This window comes from Hyperolius riggenbachi, chromosome 1, assembly GCF_040937935.1.
Source record: "Hyperolius riggenbachi isolate aHypRig1 chromosome 1, aHypRig1.pri, whole genome shotgun sequence".
NCBI classification, from domain to species: Eukaryota; Metazoa; Chordata; class Amphibia; order Anura; family Hyperoliidae; genus Hyperolius; species Hyperolius riggenbachi.
This window is the reverse complement of record NC_090646.1, coordinates 387,844,370-387,868,096: the sequence shown is the minus strand read 5'-3', so window position 1 is coordinate 387,868,096 and position 23,727 is coordinate 387,844,370. Positions and strand designations below refer to the sequence as shown.

The window sequence follows — 23,727 nt, the reverse complement described above, 5'->3', positions numbered from 1 at the left end:
TCCCAAAGACTTCTAAAGCCTCCCACAGCGGGATATTTCAAACGGGGGAGCCAGCGCTGGTACGTCGGGACCGTGAGAGGAATGAGAAGGCTCAACAGGACCCAGAGCCTTCCCCCTACTTAAGTATCTGTTTTTTTTTTATTTAAAAATCACTTCAGGTTTGCTTTAAAGGGGCACTATGGCGAAAAAATTGTGAAATTAAAATATGTGCAAACATATACAAATAAGAAGTACATTTTTTTCCAGAGAAAAATGAGCCATAAATTACTTTTCTCCCATGTGGCTGTCACTTACAGTAGGTAGTAGAAATCTGACAGAAGCGACAGGTTTTGGACTAGTCCATCTCTTCATAGGAATTCTCATGGATTTATTTATTTTCAAAAGCACTTAGTGAATGGCAGTTGCTGTGTCCAACTGCCAAAAAACTGTGTAGGGAGCAGGGAAGCTGGCCAGCATCATTGTTCAATCCTTTTCAGGCAATATCTTCATAAAGAATAAAAGCCTTGCTGAGAATCCCCTATGAAGAGATGGACTGTCGCGTCTGTCAGATTTCTACTACCTACTGTAAGTGACAGCAACATACCGTAGGTGAAAAGTAGTCTATGGCTCATTTTACTCTGGAAGAAACATTTTTCTTATTTGTCTATGTTTGCACATATTTTACATTTTAAAATTTTTCGCCATAATACCCCTTTAACTCTACAATTCTTCTATGCAGGAAATGTCACTGAGAGGGGTCTGACCACATATTTAAGAAAAAAAAAAGTCATTTATTCATCATCCTCTAATCAAGTTTCTTGGACAAAGAAAAAACCCACTACAGATCTAGGTAAACATCTGCACCTGGAGTTGGGCTTTAACATCTAAACCAATTTCATTAGAAGAACATACGTGCCTTCATGCAAGATCACAAGCCTGCACATTACCTAAACATGTACCACTGCTTATCCAGAAGTCCACACCCAATGCTTCCAAAGTGGAAGATGCCAGACGTAGCAGTGATTTGGCTTTCTTTCTGAATTCAATCCCCTCCGGTGATAAATCATCAGGATATAGCTAGGAAGAAAATGTGGGCAATTCATTACAGAACAATAGAAAGAAACAACATCTTCTGAGTGTTTGTACACAAGGGGCCGCTTTGATGAAGCATTGAAGGAAGAATAATGGTCTGCATTTTGCCACCATCAGGCTCTGTCTCTACAGGGATTTCGCAAATACAGTACAGCCCAATTCCTTCAGCTGATGTGTGCTGGATGAGCAGCTGCAGCCTGACCCAAGAGCACAGATAGGTGCCAAGCATGGGGTTAGGGATATGGACATTCAGATGTTGCATTCATCCAAAAGATGCAGCACAATGTAGCCTTTGCAGCTTCTCTGTTAATAAGCCCCAAATTTCAGTACCAAATTGTTACATGGAGATGCAAGGATAACACAAGAAATGTCTTTAAAAAGTCAGAGTGTGCAAAAACTATTACATCAACACAAAAGCATTTGTGCAGTGCAATTTCTGTGCACAGTCTCTTTAGGCAAAGGCATGGGGCACCCTCTACTGTACAAGGCACAATACTGCACTCTGTATTATTGTCATTCAGTTTCAAGCAATGCATGTGATAGCATATGCCATATTCCAGCCTTTGCAGTACCCCTTGATGTCTTACAGCTTTCTAGTGTCCCTTGTAGTATAACCATTGGCTGATGTTACCTTATCCAACCTTTGTCTTCCTACTCAAAGAGTGTGCACAGAAAGAAGGTATCTGGGGCACTCAATAGGATAAAAAAAATGGCCTGGATTAGAGCTACAGTAGAATCTCGTTATAGTAAACTCTGATATAGTGAACCTCTGGCTATAGCACTCAGTCCTCATGTCTTGACCATGTGTCTGCATGAAGAAAGAACGTATGACCAATTCTGATACACAAAGCTTCTGATATAGTAAACTACTTGGCTAGGTAATAACTTGAAGTTTACTATAAAAGTGATTTTACTGTTTTAATATGTTGGTAGATTTCCTTTTGGGAATGAACTGTGTGCCTCTATTAAGAGACAGCACCATTACCTATTGCAGCTAGGACATAGTCAGGGCCGGCCCGCCCATGAGGCGGGGTGAAACTTTTGCCTCAGGCGGCACCTCTTGGGGGGCGCACCCGCCCGTGGGTGTGGGGGGCCGCCCGAGCTGGAGGGGATAGCGGGCAGGGAGGGGGTATTGGGCCTAGCGGCGGGGGGGGGGGGGGAAGGAGTCGGACCCCCCCTCCCTCGCCTGGGCTCCCCGTCCTCCGCTCCCCTCCAGCTTTAAAAAGTTATGTCGCTGGCTGCAGCTATTGTAAGAGGCAACGGGCGGGGATCACTCACCACTTCCTCGTTCCAGCGTGCGCTCCACTGACATCACTTCCTGCCGCAGGGGCGATTTCTTTAAAGATTGCCTCAGGCGGCAAAAAGTCTAGGGCCGGGCCTGGACATAGTAAGTCATTAGAACATAAACTACAGTATGTGAACATTAATACTGATGTATGAAGCACCAACAAACTCCCTGGTGCTGTGTAGAGAAAGAAAAATAACATTGGGTACATAAGAACAAAAGACAATAGAATACACAAAATATAGAAAACGGGTACCTAATTGGTAGACATAGTAATTACAGTGACATCTAACATGATGAATAAAATGTATAGCAAATTCTAAGACACCAAAGGAAGAGAGAGCTCTGCCTTTGCAAGCATACAAGCTGAAGTAACGGGGGAGGTGGGTGGACAAGAGGTGGGGGTAACATGCATTATGTATACCTGCAGGCAGAGCATTTTTATGTTATAGTTAGTAAGGACATAACTTGTTTGTGTTTGTAACCAACCTGAAAGAATGACCGTGCTTCTCTGTATCTGCATTCCAGAAATCTTGAATGTGGCAGTTCTGCTAAAAACTGAACTGGGTCTTTTGGGATCTGTACTTTCAGCCCATCAAAAGTAAGCCCAATGAGGTCAGCTCTAAGCAAAATGAAAGGGAAACAATGCAAGCTGTCAGTTTAACTGTCCATTTACATTCAAACGTCTAGTGGAAGAAATATGATGGATTCCCATACTAGCGCACATGTAAAATGAGCATCATCTAGTTACAGAATCCTGTCAGTGACCTGAAACAAATATGCAGATCAGTATTGCAGATGAGTGATGTAGAAACTACTACATCCAGATGAACAAGATTACAATGTGTAAACTAACTTTTTCTAAAAAAAAAAAAAAAAAAAAAAAAAAAAAATCACCTTCAATATAGGAAACTGTGTTTTACTCATCAATCTGCTTTTTATGATCATTAATGTTAAGAATTGTACCTGAGATAACAGAAAGACATGCATTTACTTACCTGGGGCTTACTCCAGCCCCCTGTAGGCCTTTGGGCTCACTCACCCTCCTCCTGGGCCACTCCATTGTTCTGCAGTCAGCTCAGGTAAATTCCTCAGTCACGCATGCACGTTCCTGGCCATGCTCTCCCCCGCCCCCATCGCATTCACATGGCCACGTGCATTAAGCAAATGTGCAGTTGGCTAAGACTGTAACTGCGCAGGCACAGAATGTTACCGACCGCGGGAGTGCAATCGGGGTCTGTGCCAACCAGGACTGCACATACACATTGGAGAGTACTGGAGATAACTGTGGGACAACAGAGCCTAAATTAAATTAATTAAATCTGGTACACACTTTCAATAATGATTGGCCAATCACTGACTAATTTACTACCTCTATGTAGTATGAGGGCCAACAGATATTAACGGCTATTGAATACTATAAGCAGATTGTGTAGGTAACGCTCTACTACATGGACATGGTAAAATTGATCAGTGATTGGCCAATCATAATTTAAAAAGTGTGTAACAGTCTTCAGGGTGCGTACACAGATCCAATTATAATTGGCCACATTTACCACTTCCATGTAGCATGAGAGCTTACCAATACAATTCGTTTATAGTAATCAAAATCTATTGGCTCTCATAACATGGAGATGGCAAAAATCCCCCAGGTGTATCTAGTCCCTGGTGGTCTCATCTTCTGGTGCGTGACACTTTATTCGGTGTGGTGGAGGCCCTCCATCTACAATTACTGCACAGAGAATGGAGTGGAGAGTTGCTAGAACTGACACAGTGGACTATAATTTTAATAGCAGGGAGCACAACCAAGAGAACTCTGTTTATATATAAGGTGCGGTGCATGGTAATATATGACAGATTCTACTATATGTCACGAGAGAGAGAGAGAGAGAGAGAGAGAGAGAGAGAGAGAAAAAAAATAAAATCTTCTATGAACTCACCATACACCTAACGGAATACCTTGGGGTGTCTTCTTTCTAAAATGGGGTCACTTGTGGGGTTCCTATACTGCCCTGGCATTTTAGGGGCCCTAAACCGTGAGGAGTAGTCTAGAAAACAAATGCCTCAAAATGACCTGTGATTAGGACGTTGGGCCCCTTAGCGCACCTAGGCTGCAAAAAAGTGTCACACATGTGGTATCACCGTACTCAGGAGAAGTAGTATAATGTGTTTTGGGGTGTATTTTTACACATACCCATGCTGGGTAGGAGAAATCTCTCTGTAAATGGACAATTGTGTGCAAAAAAAATAAAAAAAAAAATAAAAAAATTGTCATTTACACAGATATTTCTCCCACCCAGCATGGGTATGTGTAAAAATACACCACAAAACACATTATACTGCTTCTCCTGAGTACAGCGGTACCACATGTGTGGCACTTTTTTGCACCCTAACTGCGCTAAGGGGCCCAAAGTCCAATGAGTACCTTTAGGATTTCACAGGTCATTTTGCGACATTTGGTTTCAAGACTACTCCTCGCGGTTTAGGGCCCCTAAAATGCCAGGGCAGTATAGGAACCCCACAAATGACCCCATTTTAGAAAGAAGACACCCCAAGGTATTCCATTAGGAGTATGGTGAGTCCATAGAAGATTTTATTTTTTGTCACAAGTTAGCGGAAAATGACACTTTGTGAAAAAAAAAAACAATTAAAATCAATTTCCGCTTACTTGTGACAAAAAATAAAATCTTCTATGAACTCACCATAATCCTAACGGAATACCTTGGGGTGCCTTCTTTCTAAAATGGGGTAATTTGTGGGGTTCCTATACTGCCCTGGCATTTTAGGGGCCCTAAACCGTGAGGAGTAGTCTTGAAACCAAATGTCGCAAAATGACCTGTGAAATCCTAAAAGGTACTCATAGGACTTTGGGCCCCTTAGCGCAGTTAGGCTGCAAAAAAGTGCCACACATGTGGTATCGCCGTACTCAGGAGAAGTAGTTTAATGTGTTTTGGGGTGTATTTTTTACACATACCCATGCTGAGTGGGAGAAATAGCTCTGTAAATGGACAAATTGTGTGAAAAAAAAAAAATAATTGTCATTTACAGAGATATTTCTCCCACCCAGCTTGGGTATGTGTAAAAATACACCCCAAAACACATTATACTACTTCTCCTGAGTATGGCAATACCACGTGTGGCACTTTTTTGCAGCCTAACTGTGCTAAGGGGCCCTAAGTCCAATGAGCACCTTTAGGCTTTACAGGGGTGCTTACAATTTAGCACCCCCAAAATGCCAGGATAGTAAACACACCCCACAAATGACCCCATTTTGTAAAGTAGACACTTCAAGGTATTCAGAGAGGAGCATAGTGAGTCCGTGGCAGATTTCATTTTTTTTTTTGTCGCAAGTTAGAAGAAATGGAAACTTTTTTTTTTCCTTTTTTTTTTGTCACAAAGTGTCATTTTCCGCTAACTTGTGACAAAAAATAAAATCTATGAACTCACCATGCCTCTCAGTGAATACTTTGGGATGTCTTCTTTCCAAAATTGGGTCATTTGGGGGGTATTTATACTATCCTGGAATTTTAGCACCTCATGAAACATGACAGGTGCTCAGAAAAGTCGGAGATGCTTCAAAATGGGAAAATTCACTTTTTGCACCATAGTTTGTAAACGCTATAACTTTTACCCAAACCAATAAATATACACTGAATGGTTTTTTTTTTTTTTTTATCAAAGACATGTAGCAGAATAACTTTCGCGCTCAAATGCATAGGAAATGTTACTTTATTTGAAAAATGTCAGCACAGAAAGTAAAAAAAAGTGTCATTTTTTTGACAAAATTCATGTCTTTTTTGATGAATATAATAAAAAGTAAAAATCGCAGCAGCAATCAAATAGCACCAAAAGAAAGATGTATTAGTGACAAGAAAAGGAGGTAAAATTCATTTAGATGGTAGGTTGTATGACTGAGCAATAAACCGTTAAAGCTGCAGTGGTCTGAATGGAAAAAGAGGCTCTGGTCCTTAAGGGGTTTTATGACTGCAGTCCTTAAGTGGTTAAAATGGAAAATGCCAAGGAGGATTTTCTCTTTTTTTAACTGTAGAAAAATCACAAAAATGTAATGTGGACAGTGCAATACTTATGTAAATAGAGCAAGTATTTATCTACTTATATATGTGTTGTTGTTTTTTTATTCTGAGATAGTATGGCTGACAGCTCCTCTTTAAGGAGATCACTTAACCACCCTGGCGTTCTGATAAGATCGCCAGGGAGGCTTCGGGAGGATTTTTTTTTAATAAAAAAAAAACTATTTCATGCAGCCAACTGAAAGTTGGCTGCATGAAAGCCCACTAGAGGGCGCTCCGGAGGCGTTCTTCCGATCGCCTCCGGCGCCCAGAATAAACAAGGAAGGCCGCAATGAGCGGCCTTCCTTGTTTTGCTTAGATCGTCGCCATAGCGACGAGCGGAGTGACGTCATGGACGTCAGCCGACATCCTGACGTCAGCCGCCTCCGATCCAGCCCTTAGCGCTGGCCGGAACTTTTTGTTCCGGCTACGCTGGGCTCAGGCGGCTGGGGGGCCCTCTTTCGCCGCTGCTCGCGGCGGATCGCCGCAGAGCGGCGGCGATCAGGCAGCACACGCGGCTGGCAAAGTGCCGGCTGCGTGTGCTGCTCTTTATTTGAAGCAAATCGGCCCAGCAGGGCCTGAACGGCAGCCTCCGGCGGTACTGGACGAGCTGAGCTCGTCCATACCGCCAGGCTGGTTAAAGACCACCCATTGCAGCACAGAGTTCAACTGTGACATACTGTATACAACAAAACAACACCAAATATCTACCAGAGGAAAAATCCAGACGGCAAAACTCATTACCTGCTATATGCTCCAGCGTGTCTGCCAAACTGAAGCTTCCGGAAAGGTGCAAACTTTCTATCCATGTTTCTCTTGAGCCGTAGAGGCCCGTGCCACAGGTAGTTCCCACTCCTTTCATAGAACACTACTAAATGTATTGAATGAGAGGCCATTTTTAATATATAATGAAGAGGAATTTGCACACCAGACAAGTCCTCCATGCCTTCCAGTCGTGGATCTCTCCCCTCATATTTAAGATACTGAAATCCCATCTTCTCTGCAGCTCGAAAAAAACTTCCCTAAAGTACAAAGAACAAAGGTTGGATACATCTTCTTAAAAGGACAGGTACATATAATGTAAATGTAAAACATGCAAATGGGTCATCTGTGGGCATCATAAGTTATTTAATTGTAGTAATTCAAAGTTGTAGTTAGAAATATGAAAGCAGATTGGTTTCCTTTTAAAGCAAAGTTGAAAATAGCTTAAAGGACAGGTCCGGGGGTGAAAAAATAAATAAATAAATAAATAAATACAAATTAAACATTTACTTACTTGTGGCTTCCTCCAGCCCCCGGCAGCCTATCTCTCCCTTGCCGCAGCTCCGCTTCCAGCCGGTGTCCCCTCCATTACAGATGCAGACCTCGCTGCCCGCGATCACGCTCACATGGCCTGGAGCGTTCTGCGCAGGTGCAGAAGTAGTGCGCCTGTGCAGAATGCTCCTGGCCTCAGGAGTGCGACCACCACCGGCGCGGACCTGGTGAGGTCAGCATCTGCAACCCCGGATCTGTCTTTTAGGTAAGTATGTCTTTTTGTTCTTGAGGTTTGCCTTGGGTACATTTTAAGTCAAGAAAAAAGAACTATAATAAATACTGAGTCGTTAAATTATCTACCAACGAAAACTTTTTTTTCTATTTCATTTAGATTAGGCCTTTAAAGGATCGATACGAATGCAGGAAATAAAAAGTAATGTTGAACAATAAATGCCTAATTTGTAACAAAAAAAAAAAGTTTATTTCATTGATCTTACTTTATGTTCCCACATCTTATACAGAAGTCCAAAGGTGGTGACATCCCTTGGCTTGCAGAAGTACTGACATTCAGAGGGGGTGCTGCCTGCAGAGCTTTTCAGCTGTTCAACATCCTTAGCTAGCAGCTCCAAGATCTCACTATCCACCAGAAACACTGGCACATTGTGATGGGAAACCAGGCTTACAAAATTCTTCACCACTCTCTGTTTGATATTAATAAAGAAAAAGTATTATTATTCAAGTGTCTTCACAATAATATATCACAACTGTCTAGATCTGTCGTGGCATACGCTGCCATAAGTTTTATCTCAACCCCTTCTGTACCAGTAGTCTGGCCCCTCAAGGGCCAGAGACTGCAGGTACCACAAAATGGCGCTTACCGTCGAATCCCCGCACATACCCTCCGCTCTTGCTGAACATGCCATCTCCCATCGGGACCCACAGGTCCCTCTCTCTGCCATTACTATGACGGCAGAGCTCCGTGCACCGGTCAGGAGCTGCTTTAATGGGCTCCTGACCCTGTCCATCAATGCGAGCCAATGGGATTAGCTCCCAGTGATCACATGGTCAGGAGCCAATGAAATTGGCTCCTGACCGGCTCACTGAGCTCTGCCTTCATACTCAGCAGGGTGAGTGAACTGGGAGGGGGGCAGAGCGGCGGTAGCGATGTTGAAATCTATGTCCTGCCAGAGCCTTACAGCCAACTGCAAGATGTAGATTTCAACTAGTGTGGTACTGGAGTGGTTAATTTGTCCTCTTCTAAAGCTGAAGTAGTTGGTTAAATGCCCATTCAGAAGACTATCTTCTCTATAGTAAGTATCTTCTCAATGGCAAGTATAGTAAATTTCCCCACGTAGAACTTGCACTGTAACACTTTGTATCCTTGATATTTGTATCCCTTTTTCCATGGGGATGAAACCTGTTGGATTTTTTCAGGGTGGTCAATGTATATCTGCAGGCAAGAGTAGGGAACCCCAACCTACCAGTTAACTGCTGGGGTGTTAGGTTAAATATTATGTGAGCTCTCACTACCTACTAATTCGTTAGAGTCCCGATCACCATGAGTGATGAGCCTAGTAATGTTTTATAAGGTGCAATAAAAGTTAAGCTTTAGTAGGATGCGCTGTGCCAGAAGCTTCCGATCTGATTCAAAGACTACCACATAAACCACGCTTACTGCACAGATCATGCAGTAATGCAAGTCAATGGGTGACACAGGGAGCGAGCATGACGAGAGCGCGGTGAGATGTAGATCAGATCGACTGGAACCCCAGTGATATACTTTCTGGCCAGCAGGGAGTATGTCACTAGTCGAGGGGCAGACCTATGCATATGACTTTGTCACTGTGGCGCAGGGTCATATGAAGCCTCATTTCTGCAGTGCGTGCAACGGATCTCACACATCCAGTGTAAAACCGGCCTTACTCAGAGAGAAGCACAGTTTGTATAGAGGCTGAAAGTGTAATCTCCTAGGTTAGATACTAGTGTAGTATGAAACAATGTTTAGATGCCCTTTGAGAATTAAGCAAACCAGGTTTAAATTGCTAAACTTCAAATAGCAAATGTTTGCATGATTAATAAGTCAGTTGGTTCCATCAATTTTTCTTCATTTCAGTATTATTAGGCATTTCTATGGACTGGAGGTAGGAAGGGATGTTTTGTTTAAGCTACAGCGACATTATATAAATATAGAAGTTGTGAACATGTTATTTTGAATCTGGTAGCTCCCTGGATACAGATGCTCATGCTTTTACTTCATTACTAATCAAATGACTTGTAACAAGTATGCAGATCATGTATGTGTGTATCAAGTAGTGGCAGTAGAGTGTTGTACTGTGTTAGCCATCAGTAAAAGCAATGGGCCTGATTCACAAAGCGGTGCTAACCGTTAGCACGCAAGCCCTTTATCACGCCTAAACTCAGGCATGATAAAAAGAAACGCGCGTGAAATTCCGATGCGCGTGATGCGCCCATTAAACCCTATGGGCATTGCGCGAGCAAAACTTTGCGCGCAGGACTTTGCATGCGATCGGCAGCACAAAGCGGTGCTAACTCAGGGGTGCAAAGGTTAGCATGCCTAAAAGTTTACACTGGGTTAGCACCGCTTTGTGAATCAGGCCCAATATGTTTTGAATAAGGATGATACCATTTATTGGCAGACTCAGAAGAAAGAGTAAGCGCTGCGTATACAGGAATAGAGTCTGAAGAAGGCTTATTAGCACAAAACTTTCTCTTTTTCTTCTGAGTTGGCCAATAAATTTCTCTCATCCTCATTCAAAACTCCTTGTGTTTATCAACAAAGGCTCAACATTTTTATGAATGGTGCTTACCCAGTTTGTTCTATCTTGTCCAGATAAACTTCCTTTAAGCTTTGAAAAAGAAGGGGCATGCTGGGGTGGAGAGAAAAAAAAAAAATCCTGAAAAATCCCATTTTTTTTTTTATAATACAGTTCACACATTTGCATGGCAACTAATAATCAGTTTCACAGTGGTAGTTTTATTTACCACAAACTCAGTCAGAGACTGGAATACCTCAAATACAGTGCTAATGTCACTTGCATACCCATTAACCTTCTTAGCGGTAATCCTGAGTCAGGCTCGGGACAGAAATCTGCAGTTTAGAGTGGTAATCCCATGCCTGAGTGAGTTACAGTGGTTTGCAAAAGTATTCGGCGCCCTTGAACTTTTCCACATTTTGTCATATTACTGCCACAAACATAAATCAATTTTATTGGAATACCATGTGAAAGACCAATACAAAGTGGTGTACACGTGAGAAGTGGAGCGAAAAATCATACATGATTTGAAACATTTTTTTTTACAAATAACTGCAAAGTGGGGTGTGCGTAATTATTCAGCCCCCTTTGGTCTGAGTGCAGTCAGTTGCCCATAGACATTGCCTGATGAGTGCTAATGACTAAATAGAGTGCACCTGTGTGTAATCTAATGTCAGTACAAATACAGCTGCTCTGTGATGGCCTCAGAGGTTGTCTAAGAGAATATTGGGAGCAACAACACCATGAAGTCCAAAGAACACCCCAGACAGGTCAGGGATAAAGGTATTGATATATTTAAAGCAAGCTTAGGCTACAAAAAGATTTCCAAAGCCTTGAACATCCCAAGGAGCACTGTTCAAGCAATCATTCAGAAATGGAAGGAGTATGGCACAACTGTAAACCTACCAAGACAAGGCTGTCCACCTAAACTCACAGGCAGAACAAGGACAGCGCTGATCAGAAATGCAGTCAAGAGGCCCATGGTGACTCTGGACGAGCTGCAGAGATCTACAGCTCAGGTTGGGGAATCTGTCCATAGGACAACTATTAGTTGTGCACTGCACACAGTTGGCCTTTATGGAAGAGTGGCAAGAAGAAAGCCATTGTTAACAGAAAAGCATAAGAAGTTTGCCACAAGCCATGTGGGGGACACAGCACACATGTGGAAGAAGGTGCTCTGGTCAGATGAGACCAAAATGGAACTTTTTGGCCAAAATGCAAAACGCTATGTGTGGCGGGAAACTAACACTGCACATCACTCTAAACACACTATCCCCACTGTCAAATATGGTGGTGGCAGCATCATGCTCTGGGGGTGCATCTCTTCAGCAGGGACAGGGAAGCTGGTCAGAGTTGATGGGAAGATGGATGGAGCCAAATACAGGGCAATTTTGGAAGAACACCTCTTGGAGTCTGCAAAAGACTTGAGACTGGGACGGAGGTTCAACTTCCAGCAGGACAACAACCCTAAACATAAAGCCAGGGCAACAATGGAATGGTTTAAAACAAAACATATCCATGTGTCAGAATGGCCCATTCAAAGTCCAGATCTAAATCCAATCGAGAATCTGTGACAAGATCTGAAAACTGTTGTTCACAAACGCTGTCCATCTAATCTGACCGAGCTGGAGCTGTTTTGCAAAGAAGAATGGGCAAGGATTTCAGTCTCTAGATGTGCAAAGCTGGTAGAAACATACCCTAAAAGACTGGCAGCTGTAATTACAGCAAAAGGTGGTTCTACAAAGTATTGACTGAGGGGGCTGAATAATTACGCACACCCCACTTTGCAGTTATTTTTTTGTAAAAAATGTTTGGAATCATGTACGATTTTCATCAGGGCTGTGGAGTCGGAGTTGGAGTCGGGCAATTTTGGGTGCCTGGAGTCGGAGTCGGGAAAAAATGCACCGACTCCTAATGAATTTGTAACTGTAATTAAAATAGAAAAAATATGATAAAATGTTCTATTTCTCAGATAATAGTCATTAAAAATAATGTGTATATATACAGTAATAGCTGTGCTTTGTCCACAAAAATGAAATAAACCAATCAAAATTAGTTACTTGTGCTGCTTCAATAAAGCAGTCCCCGTATTTTTAAGGTCAGATATACATATCTGATTGTGACTGTATATATGATGTGTACACAGGAATCTCTTATATATACTAAATAACATCTATGCTGTAAGAATAAAGCCTGATGTGTAGATGTGTCACTAATAGAGATGGTCAACGAGATGGAAATAATTCCGCATTGATGCTGATTTATGCAAATGTATGCACTCCCTTTGCTGATGAAATCAAATAATTTGATATGTTATTAAAATTTGGTTTGGTGACTACAAATTAAAGGGTAACTGAGACGGATGAAAAGTAAAGTTTTATACATATCTGGGGCTTCCTCCAGCCCCCTTCAGGCTAATCAGTCCCTCGCTGTCCTCCACTACCCGGATCTTCTGCTATGAGTCCTGGTAATTCAGCCAGTCAGCGCAGTCCGGCCGCATGCCGCTCCCACAGCCAGGAACATTCTGCACCTGCGCAATAGTTCTGCACAGGTGTAGTATGCTCCTGGCGGCGGAGTGTGTGCATGCGCACTACGCCTGACTGGCTCAAGTACCTGGACTCATAGCAGAAGATCCAGGTGGTGGAGGAGGACAACGAGGGACTGATTATCCTGAAGGCGGCTGGAGGAAGCCCCAGGTATGTATAAAACTTTAATTTCATCTGTCTCAGGTTTACTTTGTTACACAGTAGTACTATACTCTACATATGCACTCCCCACAGAGCTGCAGGGAATCCACTGAGAATGCTGTGCACATTGAACACAGAGGTGTTGTCTGTTTACAATCTCCTCATTCCCCTGCAGAGTACATGCACATCATTCTTACATGTACCCACACTTACATTGCCTAGGGCCTGATAGATGTTCTTTGTTCCGGCCTGTACCTTTTACAAGTACTCTTACCAAGGACTAGTTTTAGTCTAAAGGGAATAAATATAGTAGTCTACATATCCTTCTCTCTTCAGTTGTCTTGTAAAATTCCTAAGCGTTGGCAGTTAAGAGACGAATTTCATGTTACATACTTTTAACCACCCTGGCGTTCTGATTAAATCGCCAGGGTGGCTGCGGGAGGGTTTTTTTCAAATAAAAAAAAAACTATTTCATGCAGCCAACTGAAAGTTGGCTGCATGAAAGCCCACTAGAGGGCGCTCCGGAGGCGATCTTCCGATCGCCTCCGGCGCCCAGAATAAACAAGGAAGGCCGCAATGAGCGGCCTTCCTTGTTTTGCTTATATCGTCGCCATAGCGACGAGCGGAGTGACGTCATCGACGTCAGCCGACGTCCTGACGTCAGCCGCCTCCGATCCAGCCCTTAGCGCTGGCCGGAACTTTTTGTTCCGGCTGCGCAGGGCTCAGGCGGCTAGGGGGGCCCTCTTTCGCCGCTGCTCGCGGCGAATCGCCGCAGAGCGGCGGCGATCAGGCAGCACACGCGGCTGGCAAAGTGCCGGCTGCGTGTGCTGCTTTTTATTTGATTAAAATCGGCCCAGCAGGGCCTGAGCGGCGACCTCCGGCGGTGTTGGACGAGCTCAGCTCGTCCAGACCGCTCAGGTGGTTAATCAACAAAATTGTAATATGCAAATTAGAGGAGTCGGAGTCGGTGGAATCCTAAACTGAGGAGTCGGAGTCGGTGGATTTTTGGACCGACTCCACAGCCCTGATTTTCGTTCCACTTCTCACGTGTACACCACTTTGTATTGGTCTTTCACGTGGAATTCCAATAAAATTGATTTACGTTTGTGGCAGTAATATGACAAAATGTGGAAAACTTCAAGGGGGCCGAATACTTTTGCAAACCACTGTATATGCAGGAGCTGCTGCAGATCTCTCTGTGGCATGTTTTTTTTTCTTCTCGTTTTTAGGGTCTAAAAGCTCGTGCAAAAAAATTGCACAAAAAAAAAAAAAAAATATATATATATGGCAGCTTCCATAGCCCTCTCCATTCAGGTGGAACAGCACCACCGCGCAAAATGGCTGTTAGGCTACCCTCTTTTCGCCCTGCACCCACCGTCGACCATCTAGAATATGGTAGGACTTCTACTTCATAGTGTCACCATAAATAATGTCACTCCAGCACGGAGCCACTGTTTGTGACCACTGAACCTACCAATAGCATTGAAATACCTGAAGTTTGATGAGTGAATAAACCACAATTCACTGCAGTGCCTGAAAAGTCTCTTTCTCCTCCTTTTTGATGCACTGTTATTTTGCCTGAACATCACAAAGCATCTAAATGCTTGCCTGTATATACACTTTATACTAATAATGATATAACATCTTGTGGGAAAAAAAATACCTTTGAAGATATGTAGTATCTGTAGTAATAGAGTTGAAACAGCAGAAACAGTGTACTTGCAGCTGTTAGCACAGCCAAAACCACATTCTTGTTGATACGCTGCATCATCCAGGACTTGTGGGTATACATTTGTAATTCATATTACCTCTGGTCATCTTGCACTACCTACATGGAGAATGAGACTCATCTGCAAAACACGTAAGAATCACTAAATATTTAAAAGTACAAACACCAGTAGCTCCAAAAAGGCCATTTTAGGAACAACAAAATCAAATATGGACTTCTTGTACAAGAAAACCTGTTACAATAATATAGATGAACTTATGGATACCAAAATTGCACCATATTAGTCACATTCCTTTCAGGCAGTACTGGAAAACTGGCAAACAAGAGGGACTGCAATCTTTATTTCCCTTGTAAAATCCCCTGTCAGATGAGAAAACAAACCTCTGCTTCTAGGTGATTGGAGTGGATGAGAAGAAAATAAAAGGGGTTGCATTTACATTGGAAACTATGGACCTGGTGGACACATCTATGGTAATATTAACAAGAGCAGGCAGCACACAGCTTAATTACAGGTACTAATGCCAATATTGCATTGTGTGTTGCGCAATTAGCATGCCACATAACACACACAAAATATATAAGTAATGTGACGAATTGAGTAACTTAAAGAGGAACTCTAGTGAAAATAATGTAATAAAAAAGGTGCTTTATTTTTACAATAATTATGTATAAATAATTTAGTCAGCGTTTGCCCATTGTAAAAGCTTTCTTCTCCCCGATTTACATTCTGACATCTACCACATGGTGCCATTTTTACTGCTGGCAGGTGATATCAGTGGAAGGAGATGCTGCTTCCTTTTTTGCCAGCTGGACCCAGCTGTTATTTCCCATAATGCAATGAGGTTCACAGACAGGAAACTGTCAGGACCATGGTCCTGACATCACACTGTAGGAGGGGTTTCACCACAATATCAGCCATACAGAGCCCCCTAATGATCGGTTTGTGAAAAGGAAAATATTTCTAATGGGAAAAAGGGTATCAGCTACTGATTGGGAGGAAGTTCAATTCGTGGTCACGGTTTCTCTTTAACATGCGGTGCATTATCAACAAATGTAGTAACCAGGTACTGCAGGTCACGTTTGTTGCGCAGCACACAGTATTCTGCTGGCATTAGTACCTGCAATATTAATGGCATTCTGTGAATCAGGCCTTGTATGTTTGCACCAGCTTTACTCCAGGTGACCCAGCATCATCTCACAGTCCAAAGAATAGAGAGTGGTTGGTTAACTCAAAACAGGCTTTTAAAGTACCTATGGAGTCAGAGGCATATGGTAGTGGCCATATTTATTTCCTTTTAAACAATACCAGTTGCCTGGCAGTCCTGCTTATCTCTTTGGCTGCAGTAATGTCTGAATCACACAGCTGAAACAAGCATGTGGCTACTTTGGAGAATCGGGGGGGGGGGGCTGGCAGGCGTATAATCTATCGCCTTATGCCCACCGCTCCCCCAGTCTCCTCTCTGCCCCTCCCCCCCGTAGCTCAGCTAAAAGCCCCCCCCGGGGATCCTCTTCTGGTTGGCACAGTCGGGACTTACTGTGTAGGAGCTGGGCCGCACGCATCCTAACAGTGCGCTCCTGGGAGCGGTGGGCATAAGGAGAGGTGGTAGTATATGCCTGCCCCCCCCCCCCCCCATTTCTCCAAAGTTTTTGAGCTCTGATATCCTTTATCAAGGAAATAAAAATGCCAGCCTCCAAACCCCTCTCCCTTCAGGTGTGCTTTAGCAGTGTTCCCCAACCCTGTCCTCCAGGCCCACCAACAGTGCATGTTTTGTGGAAATCCACACAGTTAGGTAGCTAATCTGCTCTGCTGAGACACTAATTACCTCACCTGTGCATGTTTGTGGTTTCCTGCAAAACATGCACTGTTGGTGGGCCTTGAGGACAGGGTTGGGGAACTAATTAAGTGAGAGGGATATGGAGGCTGCCATATTTATTTCCTTTTAAACAACACCAGATGCCTGGCAACCCTGCTGATCTTCTGCCTCTAATACTTTTAGCCACAGACCGCGAACAAGCATGCAGCACATCAGGTGTTTCTGACATGGTCAGATGTGGAATGATTAGCTGCATGCTTGTTTCTTATTTAATTCAGACACTACTGCAGCCAATGAGATCAGCAGTGCTGCCAGGCAACTTGTGTTGTTTAAAAGGAAATAAATATGTCAGCATCTATATTCTTCTCATTTAAGTTGTCCTTTAACCAGTTCACCCCCAAGGGTTTTTATCCTAACGGACCAGAGCAATTTTCACCTGCCAGTGCTCCTCCCTTTTATTCCCTAATAACTTTATTACTACTTATCACAAGAAAATGATCTATACCTCGTTTTTTTCGCCACCAATTAGGCTTTCTGTGGATAGTACATTTTGCTAAGAAATTTTTTATTCTAAATGAGTTTTAATTAGAAAAACAGAAAAAAAAAAGAAAAAAAATCATTATTTCTCAGTTTTAAGCCATTATAGTTTTAAAATTAAACATTCTCCTGTGGATAAAACAAACACGTTTTATTTGCCCAGTTTTCCCGATTATTAAACCGTTTAAATTATGTCCCTATCACAATGTATGGCGACAGTATATAAGTGTTATTTTTCTGTTCTGTTTTTTTTTTGTTCTGGCCATAATTACAAGCCCCTATGTAATAAATTAAAATTATTTTCTCCCCATAAAATATAGATTAAAAAAGCTGAGTCCCTAAGGTAAGTATGTTTTTTTTTTTTAAGCTGATTTTTTTTTCTACAAGTGTTTTTTTTGGGGGGGGGGGGGGGGGGGGGGGGGTTGGAAGTGTAATTTTATTAATGAAGTGTATGTACTTGAAAATGTATTTTGTAGATGTAATATACTTTTTGGCCACCAGATGGCGCTAGTGAACACTTGTTATAGGAAGTGTTCCTTTTTTTTTTTTTTTTACACACTTAATTGTTACATTTCCTGTTTATGTGAATGGACGTAGCCGCTGTTCGCGGTCACGTCCATTCACTCCAGGCACTGCGATTGGGTAGAGGACCGTTCGGTCCTCTTCCCCAATCACTCGGCACGGGATGCCGAAGGAAACAGCGGCGGTAGCGGCGCGCACACGGCGGTAGCAGCGGCGGGAATGCGCGACGTATTAAAACGTCATGTTGCCGTTAATAGAGGTAAGCATGACGTTTTAATACGTTAGGATGGCGGTAAATGGTTAAGGGTTACAAATCTCTAGGTAAGAAATACTGGAAGCCATTATTGTTCTTTGTGTTTCATCATCTCCCATACAGAGTAATAATGACCTACTGACATTTTTAACTCTTGCCTGCTATCAGGAATGTTTTTCACAGCTACACACACGTTTTAAGACCTCTCATTAGTTATCACAGAGAACCATCTGGAGTCACAACTGTGCTGTTTTATAGCACTGGTTTATTAACCCTTCCAGTGAAAAACTGGGAACACAGGAAGATTCAGTACTTATGTATTAGGCCATCGACCAGCAGCCAGTCTGTATTTCCCCAGCAGAAAAGTCTGGTGTCAGGAAGGATAGTATCTGATTAATCACAAAATGGAGAGCTAATCTAATCCACAGACGGCAAGTCAGTGGTCTAACTGCACTCTTTGGCTATCACCTCCACTCAGGCAACATTACTAAACCTATTTAGTTGGTGGCAGCACTGAGCAGCCCTCTGTGGAATAGATCAACTGTTCGTTTTTTGACAAATCAGCTGCTATCCTACCTGACATTAGGCTTTTCGGCACTAGTCTATTTTAGGGCACTAATTCCCCTGTGCAGAATGAAGCGTTGTGATTGGCTGAATAGTGTGGGCGTAGTTTACTACAACTTATCTGAAACCTAGCAGTTCGACAGCATGCTGTCCACCCAGTCATGTTACTTAGGGTGACCATATTTTGATTTCCAAAAAAGAGGACGATCACAACAGCATGTGGGCGTGGTCATGGGAGGGGCCAAATATACAAGACCTTAGCAGTGTGCTGTCAAACTTCACAGGCATGGAGGGCCGTTTTTTTTTTCCAGACCACATGGTGGAGGGCTGGCCGACCACAAAATGCAATCAGATTCGCACACGATTTCCCCACAAAATGCAATGAGACTGTCAACAGATTTCCCCACAAATGGAATCAGATTGGCAGCATATTTCCCCACAAATGAAATCTTATTGGCAGAAGATTTCCCCACAAATGAAATCTTATTGGCAGCACATTTCCCCACAAATGAAATCTTATTGGCAGCACATTTCCCCACAAATGCAATCTTATTGGCAGCAGATTTCCCCACAAATGCAATCTTACTGGCAGCACATTTCCCCACAAATGCAATGAGATTGACAGCATATTCCCCACAAATGCAATGAGGTTGGCAGCACATTTCCCCACAAAATGCTCTTCCTGCCGCCCTCAGCACAGTTGCACTCACTCATGTCTGCTCGGTGTGTATAGCTCACCGCATGGCAGCTCCTGCTACACATACATCCTCTCCTCTTCCATCAGCCCCAGCGGCACGCACTGACTTGAGGCCCCCCTCCCCGGAATTTGTGGCACGCAAAGCACACTTCGTCAAAAAATCAACACCAAAGAAAGCACAAAACGCTGAAAAATTGGGTGTGGCCAAGATGTGCTGTGGGTGGATCCAAATACTAGCAAAATGCAGGTAGTCCCCGGTAACCATACGAGATAGCGTACACAAGGTGCCCTCAGTTTAGGTAGCGAGCTATAGGTGCTGGAGTATAGGTAGCCAAAAATTCAAACTGATCACATGCTTCTCCGTGAGTTCCCCTAGACAGGGCCTTCCCTGACATTTAGTGACATGACTATGTACCCTGTAAAGCACCAGAGAAGAAATCTGTGCTATATAAATTAATAACATTAAGGTAGTTAAAGAGAGTCTGAAGCGTACAAAATTACCTTTTTAGGCAGTCCTCTTCAGCATTGATGGCATAACTGAAACGCCGCTATCCTTTGAGGCAGAGCTACAGTGCTAAGCTCTGCCTCCCCGGGCAGCAAAATCCACAGCCTGGAAAGTCGTGGATTTTTGCCCTGGTATTTGGGGTGATTAAGGCCTCGTTTTGCCACAGGATAGCAGCGTTTCAGTTATGCCATTAATGCTGAAGAGGACTGCCTAAAAGAAGATGTCATTTTGTAGGCTTCACTCTTAAGGTCAGACATTGCTGATTATACACCCTGAGGAAGGTGTATAAAACAGAGTAATAAACAGAATAGGAAGGAGATGGTAGGAAAGAGAGAAAGAAAAAGAGCCAGGGAAGAGAATACAGAGTAGGGAGTGTGGGGGAAAGAGGACACATGCATAAAAGGAAGAGAAATGTGGGAAAGAGAAAAGGGGGATATAAGAAGTGGAGGCATTGCAGAGGGGATAAAGACAGTCACACACAGTATGGGATAAAAGAGGAACAGCAGGGAGATCTCACCAGGTCTGCAGCCTTCACTTTTGACAGGAGCATGTCCCGTTTGACAGGAGCATGCTGATAAATGCTGATAAGGAGGGGGGCTGGGAAGGGACACTGGAAGAGGAGAGCTCAGAGGCAGTCAAGCTAATCTAAACTGTCCCAGCTTACACAGTGCTGCTCCCAGTACTACATATGTCTGCTGTCAGCATTACCTGTATCACTGGCCACTGCAACACCAGACTGACCTGCACTATTGATCCATTGTTCTGATCAGAATAATGAATCAATAGTCCAGGGCACTCTGTGTCACAGGCAGCAGCCAGTGATACAGGCAATAATGACAGCTGACTTCTGTAAACTGCAGAGTGAAGCACTGTGCACTGCTGCTACCACTCCCTGCTAGCCTGCCAGTCAGAAAGTTTGCCAGAAATCCTTTCCCCTCACTCACCGTGCTGCTGCTGCACTGATCTCCCCTGGCCAGGGGGAAATCACAACACCCATAGTGTAACCAGATTGTGTCTCTGTCTCAGAGACACATTGAAAGTGCCGCTGTGTGGCCGGGACAGGAAGGGGGCGGGGCCCCACATCCAATACAGGAAGAAGCAGAAGGCTCAGGCTGTTAGAGATGCGAAGTTCGGATCTTTTCAATGATCCGGATGATTTGAATCGGATCATTGAAAAGATCTGGATCTTTGATCTGAATCTCGGATCATTTTACAAGGGCAGCATTCGGGGGTGAAATGACTAGCAGGACAGGAGAAGGGGAGGGGGGTGGACACACAGAGAAGGGGAGAAGATGGACAGAGGGCAGGGAGTGGACAGAGAAGGGAGGAGGGACGAGCAGAGAGCAGAAATGTTTGTTTGCACGCAATACCCACATGCTGCAATCATATGCTTTACATATATTTCACCTATATGTTCATCTGTATACTCCCAACTCCCATTCCCCAAAGCATTCCCAGAAGTAAAGTGCAGCTGTTTAGAGCAGTGCATGAGGATCATATTGCACAGCAATTACAGTGCCTGCCCTGTCCTAGCCCAGCACGCTGCCTGTAATGTTACTGAGCTGTGCCAAAAGTTTCCAATGTGTTCACCGTGCACAACTACAGAACAGACAGCCTATAATGAGCAGCACATTTCAGCCAGTATGTGTGCTCTACACATATCTGGCAGTGGCACCGATGTCTCCTCTCTCTCATATACCTGTGGCTGTGCAAGGCTGCCTCCCCTTCAACAGAGCGATCCATCTCTGCTCTGCTTCCAGGACCCCGCTGCCCGCTGAGAGGGGGGCGTGTCGCACCTGGCCCCACCTCCTTTGCAATCCGAATCACTCATTTTGATGATTCGACTCACAAATTAGATTCGGATCAAAGATCCGAATCGTTCATGATCCGGACAACACTACAGGCTGTGGACTGTTGGAAATCTGTGTGACGCTGCCTGCTCGGCTGCTGCTATCATTTCACAGCAGGCAGCGCTCTTACAACAGCGCTGAGCCTCTGCATCAGTCAGTGACATTAGTGTATGCTAGCTTGCCGCCCCTGTACCCAGACATTTCAAAAAACCCACCGGACGCCCCGGACAGGTCAGAAGAAGTGGACCTGTCCGGGGAAAAGAGGACGCCTGGTCAGCCTAATGTTACTGGAATATGAGATTTCCCGCTGTGTCCCCTAAACTAGACTAGCACCAACTTTTCTGCAGGGGAAATACAGTGCTGGCACTGGTTGTCAACCTAATATGTAAGAACCAAAAATTATTTGTAGGACTGGAAACACATACAGAGATGTTTATGTCATAACGCTATATATACACCTTCAGTTATAGAATTAACAAAATGATAAACACAAATTTACTTTTGTTAAATAAATGTTCTGTTGCCAGACATAAAACCATTGTCAATTATGCCTGGTGGTTATTTATCAATCAAGTGTGCTTCATCTGTGCAATTTATAATGCACATTACAGAATGCACACTGCGTGCACTATTTAACAGCCTGGTCAATTATAATGGTACACATGCTTTAAACAGAAATGCACTGTAGACAATACAGTAAAATACTGCAATCCATATATATCCATATAAGCAGATATGAACTAGCCTATACAACTGTATGGGCAGTGAGCTCACATGCACTGATGCACAATTAGCAAACTGACTATCTAATTTTAAATGCTCTGTTAGGTGCACTTTTAATTCAATGGGTTGCATTAATATACTCATAACTAAGCAAGACTTAATCTGAAATAATATATTCACAATAACTATACACAAACTGAATTCAGAAAATCTCGATAGCTCATACACAGTGTGTGACAAATCAGGAAACTCCTGAGATTACTCACCACCCTAAATAATGAACAAACAGACAAAGAATGTTTATTTACAGCTGAGGCAGTCGCCGAGTCAAGGATGATGAAGACAGAGTCCTACCACAGTACATGCTTTATCCATCCACTGCGCCTGCGCTTTCTTCGCCTTGCTTTCTCCTTCCTGGTCAGGTGTCAGGAAGAGGTCACATGTTTTGTATCACATGATCAGTTGCTAGGAAACTGTATAGCTCTTTATTGAATGGTAAACTTTATTCACAAAAATGACAAGCAGACATTATTCTCACTGTGACGGAGACTTCAGATTTTCTGCTTTGTAGTGATGACACGCTGCTGGCTGTAAACCTCCATTCTATGAAGTAGTGAACTGAGAGCTGAGCTTCATTTCGAGAAAAGCGGTTCTATAAATTGTACACTGTCACTGACATGCATTCATTTCACTCCAACGTGTTTCAGAGCAGCGCAGAATCTTTCTCACCCATGACTAATTTAAGAAGTCTTGTATTATGTATGATCTGATATATATGCACATACAGTCAGTGGAGGTTCACTTACATACTGTTTTCCACAGACACATCATTGCATTAAGTATATATTTTTTGTTATAAAGATAATACATTTATTTAGCAAATTATTTCAGTTTATTGTATTTAAAAGTGACCTTTCAAAGTGGAACTCTGGACATTTGAAATATTCTTCATTAGGGAGTATCTAGGCTAAATAGCTCAGTAAAAATCCCATCCACAAACATTGGGCACACTGTTGAGATGGGGTATAATCTGGAATATTGGATCGGTACTTATGTATTATACCGTCTGAAGAGTTTGGCAGTTTCTTGTTTAAGTTTTGTTTGCTCCACTACCAAGATTTAACCCTTTTTGAAAAGCTGAAAGTCTTGGCTTTCCATTACACCAGGTCCCGTGTCAGTGTAATGCTCCATTGCCAAGTTAAAGGGTTTTGAAGGAGGGGTGTCCCCTGCATCTTGAGAGGTGAAGAGGGTGTATAGCTGGGCTGCTCCATCGTCTTAATAGAGTCTCCAGCCCCAGCTAGTAACACACATAGAGAAGTCTCAGGAGGGTGTATAGCTTGTCTGCTCTGTAATGAGACCCCTGCAACAGAAGACGACCTCCCGGGGGTACTG

The 23,727-nt window shown here is 43.3% G+C and overlaps 1 protein-coding gene and 1 long non-coding RNA gene across 5 annotated transcripts in view; one reads left to right on the top strand and one right to left on the bottom strand.

The window, feature by feature from the left end:
- Nucleotides 1-22,755, bottom strand: part of FKTN (fukutin) — a 32,669-nt gene extending 9,914 nt beyond the window's left edge. The window contains exons 1-7 of one of the 4 annotated variants that reach the window (XM_068234438.1): nt 22,690-22,755; nt 14,805-14,991; nt 10,509-10,568; nt 8,178-8,381; nt 7,171-7,448; nt 2,846-2,978; nt 927-1,056 (exon numbers count right to left, since the gene is read on the bottom strand). In XM_068234438.1, the coding sequence (XP_068090539.1) occupies nt 927-1,056; nt 2,846-2,978; nt 7,171-7,448; nt 8,178-8,381; nt 10,509-10,568; nt 14,805-14,933 (934 nt within the window). In that variant the 5' untranslated portion in view covers nt 14,934-14,991; nt 22,690-22,755. Of the gene's footprint in view, nt 1-926; nt 1,057-2,845; nt 2,979-7,170; nt 7,449-8,177; nt 8,382-10,508; nt 10,569-14,804; nt 14,992-22,601 lie in introns of all 4 variants that reach the window. The other 3 variants (XM_068234437.1, XM_068234436.1, XM_068234439.1) reach the window with 3 other exon arrangements.
- Nucleotides 442-8,369, top strand: LOC137517414 (uncharacterized). Its single transcript, XR_011020544.1, has 3 exons — nt 442-564; nt 719-829; nt 8,202-8,369. It is a non-coding gene; the product is annotated as an uncharacterized lncRNA (long non-coding RNA).
- Nucleotides 22,756-23,727: the final 972 nt, after the last annotated feature.